The sequence below is a fragment of the Populus nigra genome, chromosome 18 (genome assembly GCF_951802175.1).
Source record: "Populus nigra chromosome 18, ddPopNigr1.1, whole genome shotgun sequence".
Taxonomy (NCBI): Eukaryota; Viridiplantae; Streptophyta; class Magnoliopsida; order Malpighiales; family Salicaceae; genus Populus; species Populus nigra.
Genome location: NC_084869.1, coordinates 4,723,852 through 4,741,938, shown reverse-complemented (window position 1 = coordinate 4,741,938; position 18,087 = coordinate 4,723,852). Strand labels below are relative to the sequence as shown.

Genomic DNA, 18,087 nt, shown 5'->3' with positions numbered 1-18,087 from the left:
ACATATTAACATTAAAATAAATTTTTTTATATTTTATTTTATCTTGTTCACCATAATTAAATAAAATACAAAGATAATCCATCTATTTTGTACACCATTATCAAACACAATTTTTTTTTTTTATCTATTTTATCTCCTTCGATCCTATCATTTTCATCTCTTATATTCCAAGAAAGTAACTAAATGCACTCTACTTCACGAGACAAAGAAGACATGTATGAAAGAAAGAAAATTGATAGGTTTTTGAAGAAATTATACAAAAAAAATAATAAGAATTTAAAGAAGATAAAAGAAACTCTTAGAACAATAGACAAAAAAAAAAACACGTATGAAAATAAATAAAAAAATAAATTAATTAAAAAAAACCTTTAGTAGTTCTGAGATAAAAAAAAAAAAAGAAAAAAAAAGAGGCAGTATTAAAGAAGCCATGCATAAAGTAAAAAAAAGAAAAGAATAAACCATAAGTTGAAATAAACTACAACAATGCCATTTCTACAATGAATATCCATCTTGCTTTAATTTCTTTGTTAATTATATTTAACGAACTATAAACCATACGTATTTATATACGTAGTTCGTCATGATACATGGAAATCAAATTATTTTCATGATAAAATAAATTAAAAAGAAAATGTCTTTGACATGCAAGAGACTGTTTTTCTTCTTCGAGAAAAAATGGAGACACCATTGTTTCGAGCAAACAATTTTTTATTATGAATTTTGGTCAAAATATTGTATACATAAAACTCCATTTCATTGTTAATTAATTTATTTATTTACAAAAAAATGTTACTTTTTTATTCATAATATGGTTTTTTAAACAAAAATAAAAAATTAATTAGTTTGAGAAAATTGTATAAGAAGTGCATGATGAAAAAAATAAAAAAATATTTTATTCTAATTGAATATTTAAGTTCATGTATAATTATTTATAAAGTAATTGATAACATTACTATGAAAGCTCTAACCTTATTTGAAATAATTATAATTATTTTATTTGAAGTGAATTTTAATTTAAAATATAAAAAAAATAATTAAAAAAAAAGCCAAGAGCATCAAGTCTATGTGCATAGGCTTGTATATGTTTCAACTACTAATGACCGGAAAATTAAGGTTTTGGTTTTTTTATTTATGAAACTCAAATTTTAACTCTTTTTCATTTAAAAACATTTAAAAAACACATCTTAAAAACCTTCATAAGCTTCTTTTTTTCCAATCCCAAAACACAGCTTAAAAACTCAAAATTCAAAACACGACACCATGATTTTTGTTGCCAAAATATGACCTGAAACTTTGCTCTCCTCTTCTTCTCTCGCGCCTCTCTCAACTTTCAGGGACTAGATATGATAGAAAATGAAATTTGTTGACCGAATTGTGAAGTTTGAAAAACTACAGGGACCCAAGAGCCAAAAAAATCTACTAGTGAAATATAAGAAGGTTAAACTGTAAATTGTTAATACTCACATGAACGTGAGAGTTTCCATGCAAGGTTGTCAAAATCACAATTCAACTCGTAAAATTGTATGTTTTTACGAGTTGATATAGGCTTTACGTGTTAAATCATTTATAAAACTCGAAAATGGATAAAATCATGTCAAAATAGGGTAAAATCGTTAAAATCGGGTGAAATCGTATAAAATCGTGATTTCACCACTGATTGAACGAGTTTATCCGCAGGAAATAAAAATGCAGTTGCTGACAGGTGTCGATCGCCTATCGGCTGTAACAGAGCAAATGCAAATTCACCGAATCATCAATCACGTATGCAGTCTTTTCTTCATAATTCACATTTCACCATTCACGCTCATAATAAAAAAATCCCTAAATTGAAATCCCAAAATTCTAAATCATCACTGAGGATTCCTCAGTGAGGATTCCTCAATGACTCAGTCTCTTAATCTCTTTCTCTTAGCCGTCCACGATTCCAGGGTCCAACAATCAGCCACCGTCCACCGGTACTCCACAATAGCCCTCGCCCCTCATCTTTTTAATTTTTCCATCATCGACGGCGTCCTTTTCACCAGTCACCATGAGAACCAGAGCCCACCCAACAACAACGGTGTCTCTCCAGTCTCCACCAGATAAGTTACTCTGTTTATCTTGTTTAACTTCCTGCAAAAATTCACTAGTTCTCTCTTCTCTGTTGGTAACTACCAGCAACTGGGGGTGCTTTTTTTTCCCTGTCCATTTCTTACTCTGATGCTAATATTAGTTTGATTGGATTCGCAAGCTCCAAGTTTAACTGCAATATTGATCTGCTCAGTGCTCACTGCTCAGAACAGAGATAAGATTCTTAGTTTCTTACCATGTCCGTTTCTTACCCTGTTTGTAATCTTTTTGTGACTATTGTTTAGGACCTTTAGGTGCTTTAATCTTTACAGTTTAATGATGTTAAAGATTGAGATTTTGATTCAAAGTTTTTGTGACTCTGTCTATTATTGAGATTTTGCCTATGAATTTTAGATTCAAATTTAACCCCGTGTGTGTGTGTGTGACTCTGTTTTTTCTTACGCTGGATCTGGATTTATTGTAATCTAGAGTGCTGCTACTGCAAGTTAACTGGGTTTAAACTTGTGATGAATGGATTTGGGTTGTAAGTTGTAACGTGTCATGAGCATGAGTCTAATTTAGAGTGTTGTGTGACTGTTTTTATGCTGCATTTGCTGAGTTGTAAAGGGTTGTAACTTGTAAGTTTGTAACCTGTCATGGTGCTTTGATCTTTACAGTCTATTATTGAGATTTTGCCTGCGAATTTTAGATTCAAAGTTTACCGTGTGTGTGTGTTTATAGCTCAATGTTAGTGAGCTGATTCTAGTATTTCTATTTTCAGTTTGAATAGAAGATGGGTTGTTGGCTATTATTTTCAGTTTCAATGTTAGTAAGCTCAATCTTAGGTTTTCTAATTGGATAATAATATAGAAGATGAGCTGTTATGTATTATGGTATTTCTTTTTTAACAAAAATTTAATTACAATCATAAAATTTTTGGATTGATTAAGAGCTGATTTGAATTGTTGAACTTATGGCATGTAGAAAAAATTCTTCTGATAATAGGCTTGATGTGGGATGGCAACATGGTATGGATATTGATAAGAATTCTAGAAAAGTTCAGTGCAAGTATTGTTAAAAAATTATCAGTGGAGGTATTTTTCATTTTAAACAGCATTTGGCTTGCACTCGTAAGGATGTTGAGCCATGTCAGCAAGTATCAGAAAATGTTAAGTAGATGATTTTAGGTGTTTTGGTAAAAAAAATCTAGAAGCAACTGGAAAAAAAAAGGCCCATCAATATAGTGTAAATGATGAAATAAAAAAAATTAGCTCTAATGACAAAGGAAAGAGAGTAGCTAGTGGGAGTGGAAGTACACAAACAACCCTAAATCAATTGCTAAAAAGGGATATTAGAGAAGAAGCATGTCGACAAATTGCAAGGTTTTTTTACACTAGTGCAATTCCATTTAATTGTGTAAAAAACCCTGAGTTTCTTAAGGCACTTGAATTGGTTGCAAAGCATAAGCCAGGTTTCAAGCCTCCATCCTACCATGATATTAGAGAGAAATATTTGAAGCAAGAAGTGGATCAAACAATAAATTTGCTTAAGGAGTACAAGCTAGAATGGAAAAAAAATTGGTTGTTCAATAATGTCTGATGGATGGACAGATAAAAAAAAGACGTTGTATTTGTAACTTTTTGGCTAATAGTCCTAAAGGGATAGTTTTTTTTTTGTCATCGGTGGATACTTCTAATATGTCCAAGACTGTTGATAAGGTATTTGAGATGTTAGATGCCATTGTGGAGAGGATTGGGGAGGAAAATGTTATCCAAGTAGTCACCGATAATGCTGCAAATTATAAGGCAGCGGGAAAATTATTGATGGAAAAAAAAGAGAGTTTGTTTTGGACACCATGTGCTGCCCATTGTATTGACTTGATATTAGAGGATTTTAAGAAGAAGTTAGAGGTTCATCAAGTAACTATTGCTAAGGGAAGGAGAATCACCTCATATATTTATTCAAGAACTATTCTTATTTCCATGTTAAAGCACTTTACGAAAGGAAAGGATTTGATTAGGTCTGCTGCCACTCGGTTTGCTACTGCATATTTGACTCTAGGATGTTTGAATGATCATAAAATGCAGTTAATGACTATGTTTACTTCCAAACAGTAGAGTTCATGTAGGTTTGCAAGAATAGAAGAAGAGAAACGAATTCAAAATTGTGTTTTGGACATCAGGTTTTGGCATGATGTTACTACATGTATTAAGACAGTGTATCCTCTAATTAAAGTTTTTCAATTAGTTGATTCTGATGAGAAATCAGCTATGGGTTTTATATATAAAGCAATAGAGGCAAGACAACAAGAGATAAAAAAAAAAGGTTTATTTAAATATTGGGTTGTTTGGCATTGAGGTTGCCAAGACAACAATAGATTACAAAAAAAAAAACCTCCAGCTCAATGGTGGGATTCTTATGGGGATGAATGTCCAGAATTACAAAGGTTTGCAATCCGAGTTCTAAGCTTGACTTGTACTTCATCTGGATGTGAGCGTAAATGCAGTGCATTTGAAATGATGAGTTTTTTTATTTTATTATTTAAATGTTGAAATATTTTATAAAAATCTTATAAATTTGAATTGTTTATATAGGTTCATACAAAACTAAGAAATCGTTTGCACTAGAGAAAAATGAATGACTTGGTATTTGTAATGTGCAATCTGAAATTGAATGATAATCAAGTCGAAAAACAAGCTGATGATTTTGGTGTAGAAAATGATCTTTCATCTGATGATGATTGGATAACCGAGGGAGAAAAACATTCAAACATTGATTTACTTGGTGCTATTGACAGTGCAACACGAAGAAAAAATGGTAATGAAGATGAAAGTGATGAAGAAGAAATTCCTAATGATGCTGAAATGGAGAGTCATGATATTGAAAATGATTTGGAGATTCAAATTGATGATATTGGTGTTGGTACTAGTAGTAGCACTAATGCTCATAATTTTAGTGTTGGTACTAGTAGTAACATTAATAATCCTCTTGATGCTAATGATATTGATGAATATCTGAGGAATAATGAGGAAAATGAAGGCAATGAAGCTGGTTTTAGTTTACATGACACACCAGCAGATTATTTGTTTTAAGTTTGTTAATTATTAGCTAATGAAAAGTTATTTAAATTATGTATGGATTTTTATTTGAACCATGTATTTTAAGGTGTTTGAACTATGTATGGATTTTTATTTGAAGCATGTATTTTAAAGTGCTATGAATTTTTATTTGAAGCATGAATTTTTTTTAATGTATTTTAAAATTCCTTATGATTTTACGATTCGTTTTTATGATCCGAGTTTGTTTTGTATTTTCTGTGCCGTGTCAAAATCAAGATTTTAAATAACTTGTTTCCATGGTGTCTGTCTCTCAACGAAAACATGATCTTTCTTGACTGGACACACTATCAGAAAAACATCAACGCCCTATCTGCCAGTGTATGAATTGGATGTTGGTCAGTTCTCGACTCATTATGGTGATATCCGGTTATAATTTGCAAACTGGTGTGAGAACTTAGAGGGAACTTTGCGAAACAAAAAAAATATCCCAGAAAAAGGTGTTTTAGCAGCAATGCCTTGGCTATTCAACAAAAAGACATTGTAAAGAACAAGATTTAACAGACTGCTAAAGGATGCAAGAAATTACTCTCACGAGATGAGAATTCTGATTCTGTTCTTGGAGAGTACAAGCAATTGTCTGTTACTGTGGAAAGTCTGGAGGTTGCACGGTCTCACAAGCCAGGGATAATGCCAACATGTTATAGGTCTTGCTGGGAAATACACACCACTGGACTAGCAAAAAAGAGCACAAGGATTTCGATTGATGCCTCGTAATTACGGGAGTTCAAAACTATTCACAGAGACTTCATTTTCATCCATTCAAGGAAAGAAAACTCTGAGACCTCTCCAAGGAAAAAGGAATGCTGATGCCAGTCACGCTAATCGGTAGGATAGAAAGACAGCTAGTTTATCACATGGGATAAAATGACGTAAAGGATTAATTCTTAAGGCTGACCAGCTCAACTAGAAAGGTAAGGGGACATACAAAGGTAATTGTTTTACACTTTATTGCCACAAAAACGCTTTACAATATATATATAAAGCTTTTACACATACAATCATTGAAGATAAATCAGTCTGAAAGAGTGCATTATCACTGGTTGGTTACAGGTAACTTCACCTGGGAAAATTTGACTTTACTACACCGACTGATACAATATGTTATCACCAAATTTCAGTTTGAACAGAAAGCGAACCAGCACTTTCGTCGGTGACGAATGCAGATTGCAGTTCAACTCGAACCTCAAGTTTGCAATCAGGCATGAATCAATTAACGGCCAGTGAACAAAGGTTTTTGTTGAATTGCAACAATATGTAGGCAAACCTAAGCAAATCATTCATTGTGTTAATTCCAACAGCAATATGCCCTTCCAGCTTCAAAGTGTACAAGAATCATCCACTGCAATTGCAAATGATCCTATCATGGAACCTCCTGGAATGAATTTGAAAAACATGGTTAGATCAGAAAGCATTAGATTTTTCAATATAATATTATGCATCTGACCTCAAAAGATTACTTTAGACACAGAACTGAAAAGGACTGCAACAATGCACATCTGCAAAAACTATTAGCCAACTACTAACATTACACCACACAAGAATCACTAACCAGCGACTTTTATGGGAAGATAAATCGGAAAACACCACTGTGTTCAACTCCTATAACATAACCACCTATAAGGCTTTACAAGTCTTTAAGATTGATATAAAAAAAAAAAAGAGTTTTACAAGTCTTTTCAGGAATAGTTCAAAAGAAGTCTATAGCTGCAAATGCAAATTTAATTACAAATAAGATGGTAAAGATTATATCAAATTCAAGAAAATACCAGAAAAATGATCAAACAGGATAAAGCATGATGCTTACCTGCATTAAAGTCTTGGAACACAAAAATTCAATCCAGTTACTTCAATAACTTACATAAAACTTGTGAATTATTTGTGTTCCACGGTGATAATGACTTTTGAAGCTTGAAAATTCAAAAATCTTCGGCAGCTTCACAATTAATGCCCTCATTATAATCATCTTCGCTATCAGACTCGGTGAAAAAGGCTTTATCCTCACTCTGAACATTCATACAAAAACAAAATATTCTAATTACAAGAGAATAACTCTCTCCTCAGAAACAACTAAAATCAGCAATTGAAGCAGCAGGAAAATTGAACCCCAAGCTAAACTCACCCAAGCCCTCAACAAGGGACAGAATTCAAAACTTTTAGGTAATGATTAAAAGACAAATAGCAAAGAGAACAAAGCATAATACTAACTTGGGTTAATTTTGAGACATTATTTAAGGGGGCATGTTCCTCTGAGCTCCAATTATTCTCATTCTCTTCTTCTTTAGAAAGCCCCTGTCAATAAAAAACACAAAGTTCTCTGGTTCAACTAATCTTTTTTACAGGAGGCACAAAAGCAATTAAATAAAACGAAAAATAGAAAGCAACAAGGATGACAGAGGCTGCAACACATGATACTAAAGTACAATTTATAACCAGCAACAGAAGAATATTAAACATCTTTCTTGAAGCATTCTGCATATTTAACTGCCCCCTGATAGACCATTTTGTGGCAGGCAAGATTAGAATGAGCACAACAAGGGTAAGAATGCAAAGGGAAAATAAATAATTAAACACATTGAAGCTTTCCTGAAGTGGTGATCATCTGCTAAAGATCTTAAACTCCCTGAAATAGCACACAATAAGAGGCCAAAACCACAATTCTGTTCCCCAAGCAACTGCTTTGATGAAGTAGTCTTTAAATATTCTTGAGTTCCCCTCAATCACATTGCACACAGTAATACTTACCCTAAAAACTAGCATACTCCTCAATATGTCCTCTACTCTTACCAGAATTTAGTCACTGTTCACCACCATGGGCCAAAAACATTCCAAATTTTCCACATCATAAACAAAATGCCAAAAACAAAAGAGATGAAATGTGTCTTCCCATTATTGCAATCCATAGGGTCTGTTTGCCAGGCGTGATGGGGGCAGGATGGATGATGGTGGATAGATGAGGTCTTTCTTTTGTTAAGCAAGAGGGCTAATGACCCAAGAAAGGATTGCAAAGATCCTTCCTATCATTCATTCCTCGCTTATAGTTTTTCAATCCTTCCAATTTGGACAAGTTGACTTCTATCCTTCTCCTCCCTTGCTAGCCAAACAACTTCATGGACAGATAGCATCCATCCTTTTTCCTCTTCATCTTCTCACTTTATCCAATCCATCCTTGTTTACAAACAAACCCTTAAGGTTAATTTACAAACAATGATCTTAATCTTATCAAGGACCGCTATTCAAGTATGAGCCTGTAGCATCATCTACATGAAGAAGGGTCGACATTGCAGTTCTGTAACCAAGCCAATTCATGGTTCCACTAGTGGAGATTGCCAAGTCCAAAGAAAATCAATTTACTACCAAGATTCTATCATACTACCATAAATGCGCCAATTTAATACAAAGGAAACCAACCAAGATAAACAAAGTGATAATAGATAATATTGGATTTAATTCTCAAACTCAATCCTAAAATCCTTACACACTCTCATAAAGGGGGGGATCATACCCTCACAACTTGAACCACAAGCTAATAAAAAAAGAAAACAAACAACAGTCCAATGCATTATTCCTCATCAACCTATTTATAATGATCCAGTCCTATTTTGATAGGAAACAATTCTCCAATTACACAATAAATAGCACCTCACAATTAGTCCTCGCTTGACTACCAAATTTACTTACTTCATACTGCTTTATTGCTTGAAGAGAGAACACTCTTTTTTTTCCCTTTCAGGCATTCAGAAATAGGCAAATAACACCCCCTCCCCCAACAAAAAAATTTTTATATATATATATATTGAAGATTTTGGAAAAGCCTTTTTTTTTTCTTTTTTTTTTCTGGGGGGGGGGGGGGCACTGAAGTTGGCGAGCATGCACATGCAGAAGAAATATCCAGTAATTCTATTTTAATAGATGTAAACTAGAAAACAGATTCGTACCATTTCTTTCACCATTTCTTCGATGTTCTTTTCCAATTCAAATATGTGCTGACTAAGGGCCTGCATGAACCCACACAGGGATACAAAGGACATCAATCACATTTATAGATGACCATGGTTATAAATATAATGGAAAAATCAAAGCATGAGACAATGGGAAATGGAAACCTCATGTCTTTGCATGGCCACTGAACGCTTCAATGCTTTTGCCTTTGTTAGAAGGTTTCTTGGCCTTATGCTGATTGGTCGACGGTAATTCTTCCCACGATAATAAATAAGAGCAAACCCTTTGGGAACTCTTTCTATTGCCACTAATACCCCACCACTCTCATATTCCAACAATTTTGCTGTATCTTCCACAAATGCAAGAGTCTTTTGTTTGGATATTAGCTTCACAAGTTCTCTATGCTTCCAATGCAAATGCATATTCTCAATGACACCATCAAAAACACCACGAATACCTACACGTTAGCACAGACAGGCCATCAGATTTTCAGCTCTGACTTCAAAGTTCAGTCAATGAACTTAAGAATACAAACCTAGTGGCAAGTAAGCCTTCATTCTTAAACCAACTCTGCGAAACATAACCCTTTCCTCCTCACTGATTGTTTCTTGATCAAAATCAGGACCAGAAGGAACCATTGTAGTTTCTATCTTGGATAACAGACTCTCAGCTCTAAGCTTCTTGGCCTGGGCCTGACAGGAATTCAAATATTCATCCAAGTTATAAATATTTATAATAGATAAGATGATGACATTACAGTCCATCACAGATAAAAACAATAAATTAGGATATGATGCTATGAGATAACCATCTACTTGAACAAAAACCACCATAGTCCATCAAGCATGGAGGATGATGTTGATTTTGAGTATATAAAGAACAGAGCAGTAAATAAAAACAGCTGAAACCCATACTTAACTGGGAGATAGGCTTAGACTTCAGAATTTTTATGAGCTATACTCTCGAGTCTCACACCAGCAACTTTTTTGGTTGCAAACTTATTTTTTTATAAATAAATCTTAAAAAAGGGCTTCCAAGCAAGTATATGAACTATGCATTACATATCTCAAACAGAGGACGTCAAATGTTTAATTAATCTGATATGAAAATGAAAAATAACTAGAAGAGTTCATCAAAGGAATTTCAGGGAGTTCAACATCCTAAAACCCATACATTTAAAAATGGTTAGAATGAAGCTTCTCTTGGATCAAACAAGGTGAGCACACAGGCAAAAAACAAGCCTCTGACATATGATGCTTCAGCAAGGTCTTTTAGAAATCAGACTGTGTGAAATAAGAAATCATACTTACAATAGCTAATTTATGTTCAGTTCGTTTGACGAGCCTCGCAGTTTTAGCTTTGGAAGCTTCTTCAATCATCTTTTCACGCTCTTCAGTGGATATATCTCTTCCCCACCGTGCTTGAGCCTCATAAAACTCTGCCAATGTGCCTGCAAGCGCCTTTCCTTCATCTTCACCTGATGGTGCTGCCTCCACTGAATTGCTTCGCACTCTCTCTTCAACATCTTGAATCTGTTTCGTCACTTCCTGTCTCTCTGCTAAAGCAGCAGCTACACTCTGTGGCAGAAAATCCTTTCCTCGGAATATTACAATGTAATACTTGTTTCTGAGCAATAACACACCACCAGTTAACATCTGCAAAAATTAATGAAAATTTAACACCATCAAACTTTAATACTTTGTTTGTATACGTAATGCATTCTTCTGTCTCTTCTACCAAGCAAAGCATGTCATCTATGAAGGAGAATGAAGAACCACAAGGGGGAAGTGAAATAACATGAATCAGAAAGAAAAAATGGTAAATTAAATGACCCTGGAACTTTGCTATTAAAAACAGCTGGGACTACAAATTATTGATGTAAAAAAACCTGCAATGAGCATACAAATTCAATACTACATATTTTGTTGACCAGTTAGATGCATGTAACAAACCTTTAGTTCATCTGCCATCAGTTTGTTATTTGTATTCTGGATACCCCGTTTTACAGCAATCTTTGCAACTAAGCTTTTCTCCCAAAGCTTGAGTATGGCGACAGCCAGCCCTTGATGGTTTCTGTTTCTCCCTACATAAGATAAGTTTATGACAAAATATAATGTAAAAAATATTGGAACTTTAAAGTGAAGATTTTGTAGAAGGTGAGTAATACCAAGGGCAAAATGACAAGGAAGTGCTTTAGCAAGCTTTCGCATATTAGTCATTTCCGCATTAGTAAGCCGTGCCCGCATTCCAACAGGAAGAAGCCTAAAAGGAGTTTTGTAACAAGGAACTTTTGGAGGAAGCAAATCAGCATCAACTGGAAGTAATCCTGTACCCCACCACTCCTCAAAACGGGGTCCCAAATCATCTAGCAGGCTGTTAAGTTCAGCTTCCTCTTCTGTCATGTTCTCAGTAGGTTCTGTTATCCTCATTACTAATTTACTCTTTTCAGAAGATGAAGTTGCAATGTTGCTGCTTCTTGTTATAACACTGTCAGTAGAAGAAACATCTGGGACAAAGAGAGCATCCCCTTCTCTATCAGCAGGTTGCAACTTAGATGGAGGCCCTTGATAGTTAGTTCCACGAAACACCACCATAACACTCCCTGCTCTCCATATAACTAATCCTCCTGTTCGACGCTGAACATGACACCAACCAGTTAGTTGCATTTGCCAAATTCTTATCATTTATGTTAGACATACCTACCAGAAAATTTATCATGCTAAACATGTGAAGTAACTTATACATAACACACTCAGGCATAATTCTTACAACCATAAGCATGTGATGCTGTTATGAACAACGTCCACGTGGATAAGAAGTTGGCTAAAGGGAAATGTATCAGAGATGTGGGTGATGTGGCTGCTGAAGACTAGGAGTTGTGGCTGCTAAAAATACTGGGAGTTGAAGCTAGGATGGCCAGTATTGCATTATGCTCCAGCTGGCAGATTTCATGCATATCTTATTTTATTTAATTGTTATTTCTATTTTTATGCTGATGGTTTAGATAGTGCAGTAGTGGTGCCAACTTTTTAGGAGTTGGTTATTGAACAAGTTGTTTAAATTGTAAGCAAAGACATGGAGTAATTAGAGAAGAAATTTGAATCTTATTTGCATTGAGATCGTTGGGTTCTCTCTTAAACGAGCCCTTCATATATTTTCAAAATAGGTCATAAGGGAAGAAAGTCGGGTAAACACCATTCTTTACAGGTGGATTTTACAGTCAATCGCCCTGTAACTCGATCGCAATCTTGGGACCGTAACAAATTGGTATCAGAGCCGGAAGTTATGGGTGATTCTTCAAACAATCTACAGGTTCAATTTGAGACCTTCATGAAGATGTATCAGGAGAACCGCCAACACGATCGAACAGAAAGGGAGCATCTCTCTGCTCGCATTGAAGAACTTTCTCGGGATTTAGCGGCCACCAGGTTAGAGGCTCAACATGGAGATGATGGAAGTGTGAATCGGGGACCACGAGGACATCCTCCGACAGGTAATCGTTTGGAGGGGCATATACAACTACCCAGATACAGCCGGTTGGAATTTCCTCTTTATGATGGAAAAATTGACCCGCTTGCGTGGCTGAGTCGTTGTGATCATTTCTTCCTCCACCAACATATTCCAGAGGAAGAAAAGGTAGAAATTGCTTCGTATCACTTAGATGAGGATGCACAAGTTTGGTTCCTCAAATTGGATAGGGATCGTCCTGGCATCTCTTGGGAAGAATTTAAATGACAATGCCATCTTCGTTTTGGTCCATCCATTCAAAGCAATAAACTGGGGGAACTTTCCAAGCTAAGACAAGGCGGCACCGTGGAGGAATTTCAACGTAAGTTTGAGCAATTGGCAGCCCGAGCAGGTCCTCTCACAACAGAACAAGAAGTGGAGATTTTCATCAGTGGGTTACAAGAATACATCGCAATTGAGGTAGAATTGCACAGACCCAGAGATTTAATTAGTGCCATGAGTCTCGCACGTTTATATGAGAGACGAAGTGGAGCCAAGCGGTTCATACCGTCCGCTTATAAACCATCATCAAATACATCATCCAGTTCTTCCAACCAAAAAACTTTCAAACGACTTAGCCGGAATGAGATGGATGAAAGACGAGCCAAAGGTTTATGCTTCAACTGTGATGAGGTTTACAATCGGGGACATCAATGCAAGCGCTTGTTCTGGCTAGATGGGGTGGATGAATCCGTCCAGGAAGATAATGAGGACCATGAATTTGAAGAAGATCTTCCACCAGAAATATCTTTGCATGCCATCATGGGAGAGAATTCTGGAGGCAAAACGATGAGAATTCAGGGCATCATTGGACAACATCACTTACTGATTTTAATTGATTCAGGAAGTACTCATAGCTTCCTGGGTTCTCGGTGGGTGACAAAACTAGGACTGACGTGTGAACCATTGGACTGAATTGTTTCGCTTGAGTGGCACCAAATTGGCTTTTAGTACAGCTTATCATCCCCAGAGTGATGGACAGACCGAGGTTGTCAACCGCACTATCAAGATGTATCTGCGTTGCTTTACCAGTGACCGTCCTCGCTGCTGGTTTCAATGGCTACCTTGGGTAGAGTACTGCTACAACACTAGCTACCACTCTTCTCTTAAAGCCACTCCATTTGAGGTCGTTTATGGTCGGTCTCCTCCCACTATGTTGTCTTATTGTCCTGGTGTTGCTAAACTCGAGGCAGTGGATCAGGAATTATTCAATCGAGACTTGGTTCTTCAAGATCTTCGCACCCGTTTAATTCAAGCTCAGAATTCCATGAAGGCTCGGTATGATGCTAAGCATCGTCCTATTCACTACCAAATTGGTGATCTTGTTTTACTAAAACTGCACCCTCACCGCCAGCTTAGCCTTTCTTCCTCCAAATACACTAAACTCTCCCCCCGTTTCTATGGCCCTTTTCCTATTATTGCCAAAGTAGGCACTGTGGCTTACAAATTAGAACTCCTTCTTCCACCAAACTCCACCCTGTTTTTCATGTGTCCTGCCTCAAACCTTTCCATGGCACATCTGTTTCCATTGAACCTTCCTTACCTGTTCTCACACAGGGAGAACTTCAACCTCTGCCCAAGGCTATTCTGGATTCTCGTTTTATTCACAATACACACCAAGTTTTGGTCCATTGGGACGGTTTGTCTCCTGCAGATTCTTCTTGGGAAGATGTGTCATCTTTCAGTAGCCGTTTTCCTTCTTTTGCACTTGCGGCCAAGTGCCATATTAATGGAGGCGGTAATGTTATGAACAACGTCCACGTGGATAAGAAGTTGGCTAAAGGGAAATGTATCAGAGACGTGGGTGATGTGGCTGCTGAAGACTAGGAGTTGTGGCTGCTAAAAATACTGGGAGTTGTGGCTGCTAAAAATACTGGGAGTTGAAGCTAGGATGGCCAGTCTTGCATTATGCTCCAGCTGGCAGATTTCATGCATATCTTATTTTATTTAATTGTTATTTCTATTTTTATGCTGATGGTTTAGATAGTGCAGTAGTGGTGCCAACTTTTTAGGAGTTGGTTATTGAACAAGTTGTTTAAATTGTAAGCAAAGACATGGAGTAATTAGAGAAGAAATTTGAATCTTATTTGCATTGAGATCGTTGGGTTCTCTCTTAAACGAGCCCTTCATATATTTTCAAAATAGGTCATAAGGGAAGAAAGTTGGGTAAACACCATTCTTTACAGGTGGATTTTACAGTCAATCGCCCTGTAACTCGATCGCAATCTTGGGACCGTAACAGATGCAGTCAAAGAAAAATAAGTTTTTTAATTCTGCATATTCTAGTGTTTCTTGTAAACTAGACTATTTAGGAATTTATTTTGCTTAGGCATATTAATGCTATTGAGGAATCTTAGCATATTTTAGATCAAGTATTAATTTGGAGTTTTTCATTAAGTGTTATACTTTTCAAACTTAAATTTCTATATCTTGTTTAGTTTAAAGACTACTATGGTTTTGGTGCCTGTAAAAGGAGCACCTATTCCATGAAATTGTACGACTTTGACCTTGGTTACTATTCAGTGCTACTCATAGTTGTCAAATCAAGATTTGAATCATGAATCAAAAAGCCTATTTTTGGGATTGTGAATCTTAACATTCAATAACAATTGAAAATGATATCATAAAAGATAAATAACATACTAAATGTTTCTAAAATAAAGAAAAAATGAGCATTTACAAAACAAAATGTGTGTCAATAACTTGATGCAAAATTGTTCAGTAAATGACCCCAAAGTCTCAAAATTCAACATATTGTTCATTGGTACTTGATCATTCTAATGACTCAATAACTTGAATATCTAAAAGCTACCTTCTAACTAGTTAAACCTAGTTTTAATAAAGAATAATTAGCAACCTTATTCTTCCTCAATTTTGAAATCACCTGTCATTCTGGCTGACTTAGATGCTCTTGCTTTATTTCACCCTTTTCTTTCTTTGTGAAAATTTAATTTATAATTTGTTTCAGTTTCAAGTAGATGTATTTTTCAAAGAAAATTGTTTATGTGTTGTTGTCATCCATGACCTGTAAACTTAGCATTCCTAGCTTAGCATCTCTTTAAAAATTATGCATTTACTTTCATTTTCTATTTGTGTTGACCCGTAAACTCTATTGAATCGAATCAAATCCATGATTGAATTGTAAGATCCTTTTACATCTAGGATTCACCCCACGAATCCAGTCATTTTGTATATGAATTGCGACGAGTTGTAAGATTTGAATCATGAAACATAAGATTCTAACAACTATGACAATAGCAACCCCCAAATCATCCTAACACATCCTTAATCCATCCCAATTCCATATACATCAAACCCTAACCCTAATTCCCACCAAGAATCCCTAATTCTACAACCCTAGCTCTCAACAAATCCTTTTTAGGACACTAAACAAAATCTCTACTACATCAGCATGGCACTCAAACAAACAAAATACCATCATTCACCACAATAGTAAAAAAAAAAATTGTAGAACAGTGATAAAAGGAACAAATTTATTAAAACTAAACACTTAGCAACACATAAACAAGAAGGTTCCTTCAAGCAAAGTATCATAACATCTTCCACAAGAGAAAGGGAAACAACATATAATAATGGTAAAGGTGCTTAAGATTACTAAATTAACACATCAATCATTAAATCACAAGCCTATAACGTCATTTTACAAGAACGATAACACAACCTATATCAGGTTTCCATTGGATAGTTTAATAACTTTACCAACAGCATCTCTAGCATCATTCAACAACATAATTCAGCATGACTATAATAACAAATGCATTTGATGCCTAACACCATAATTGATCATAAATATAGCATAATTGCACCATGATTTGAATAAAAATCAAATAACATGGCAAACAATTAATCAGGCTAGAAATTAACCTCAACAATCTCGTGAGCAGTCTTCATATCATGAGCAAGAACCTCATGAAACTTAAGTCTAACCAACTCTTCTTTCCTCCACCTATCATGAATGTTCTCCAAAATCGCATTAGTAATCCCAGCTTTCGGAATACTAATCCTCTCCCTAATAAACATCCCCATTCTCCTCAGCCTCCTCAATTCCTCATCTTCTATTGTCAATTCTGCCAAAGTCGGCGCCTTTCCTCTCCTTTTCCTCCCACTCTCTATCCCTCCTTCCATTTCCACTGCCCCCCTTTCTTCCCTCTCCCATGGCAACACAGATTCATCACTGTCACTACCCTCATCGTTACTGAAAACCACTGTATCCGGCCGGACCCACTCTCTCTTTAACAAGTCTCCAAGTCTTTCTTCTCCCGTTAAACCACCACCATTGATTTCACTCCCCTCCAATCCTTCTAATTCATCTTCATCGTCTGATCCTAACCCTAAATTTCTTAACCGTAGTACGATTCTTTCAATGGCATTTTGGCCCTTGTCATTGGAGAAATAATGAGGCTTTTCTTGACTGACTTTTGATGGAGGGTTTTTGATCGAATGGTTTTGAGAAGGCTTCCATTTGGAGATCCAATTAGGGTTTTTTTGTTGGGTTTTAGGGGTTTTGTTGGTTCTAAGTGAAGATGAAGTTGCAGTGGAGAAGGGTTTTTTGAGGGATTGAAATGTGGCGATTTTAGATAAGAGGGAGTGGGAGCTGAGGGGCAGTGTGGAGGTGGTTCTCAGTGGCAATTCTGTTAATTTTGCAGTTGTGAAGGTCATCATATGACAGCTTATGATGTTGCTTCTGTGGTTTGGTGTTTCATATGTTGTCTGAAGAAGCTCTTGTTTGGAAGGTGAGAAAGTTTTAGGTTGAAGAGACTTTCTTAGAGTGTTCCAGTTGGAATTATAGTGTTGGAGTTGGAGGAGATGATGGAATGGTAGGATAAGATTTTTTATTTTCTTTATAACTCAGAAATTGGTGGATATTTTTTTTATTTTGGGTGACATGGCATCGGCCTTCGAGCTTGGTACATTTTGGACAATAACAGTTGGGATTTCTTGGGCTTGAATCACGTGACCCCTTGTTTGATATTATAGCATGCTAATAAAAATTCCAATAAGAAGACCGTTATTTTTTAAAATAATTTTTTAAAAAAAAATATATTAAAATAATATTTTTTTATTTTTAATATTAATGGATCAAAATAATCTAAAAATAATTAAAAAATATTAATTTAAAACAAAAAAATTTAATTTTTTTAAAATACTTTTAAAATACAAAAACAAACAGAGATATCTAGACCATTTCAAGTTAAAAAAAAATCCAAAATTAAAAATGTTTAACTTAATTAAAAATCTAAGTCAATCCTTAATCATCCCATGTTAAACCTATTCACCTTTTCTTTTAAAAAGAAAATATTTTATAAGAAAATCTTAACATAATTCAATTCATTTTTTTTATGAATTATGCTCAATTTCAATTTCTATACAAAATTAAAAATTCTTTTGTTAATAGATTGGTAAAAAGGTGAGAATAAAAATTATTGAAATCTTGTCGCCGAGATGGTAAAGA

General features: G+C 35.3%; 1 protein-coding gene across 2 annotated transcripts; it reads right to left on the bottom strand.

The window, feature by feature from the left end:
* Positions 1 to 6,090: 6,090 nt before the first annotated feature.
* Positions 6,091 to 17,463, bottom strand: LOC133678306 (CRM-domain containing factor CFM3, chloroplastic/mitochondrial). Of its 2 annotated transcripts, none has more exons than XM_062100591.1 (10): positions 16,500 to 17,463; positions 11,275 to 11,743; positions 11,060 to 11,190; positions 10,418 to 10,762; positions 9,643 to 9,799; positions 9,272 to 9,564; positions 9,104 to 9,163; positions 7,374 to 7,457; positions 6,973 to 7,171; positions 6,091 to 6,540 (listed from the first exon to the last, which is right to left on the bottom strand). In XM_062100591.1, the coding sequence occupies exons 1-9, from the start codon at positions 17,295 to 17,297 to the stop codon at positions 7,085 to 7,087; spliced, it is 2,424 nt and encodes an 807-aa protein (XP_061956575.1). In that variant the 5' UTR covers positions 17,298 to 17,463; the 3' UTR covers positions 6,091 to 6,540; positions 6,973 to 7,084. The 2 variants fall into 2 exon arrangements, with proteins under 2 accessions (XP_061956575.1, XP_061956576.1); XM_062100592.1 differs by having other exon boundaries at positions 7,027 to 7,171.
* Positions 17,464 to 18,087: the final 624 nt, after the last annotated feature.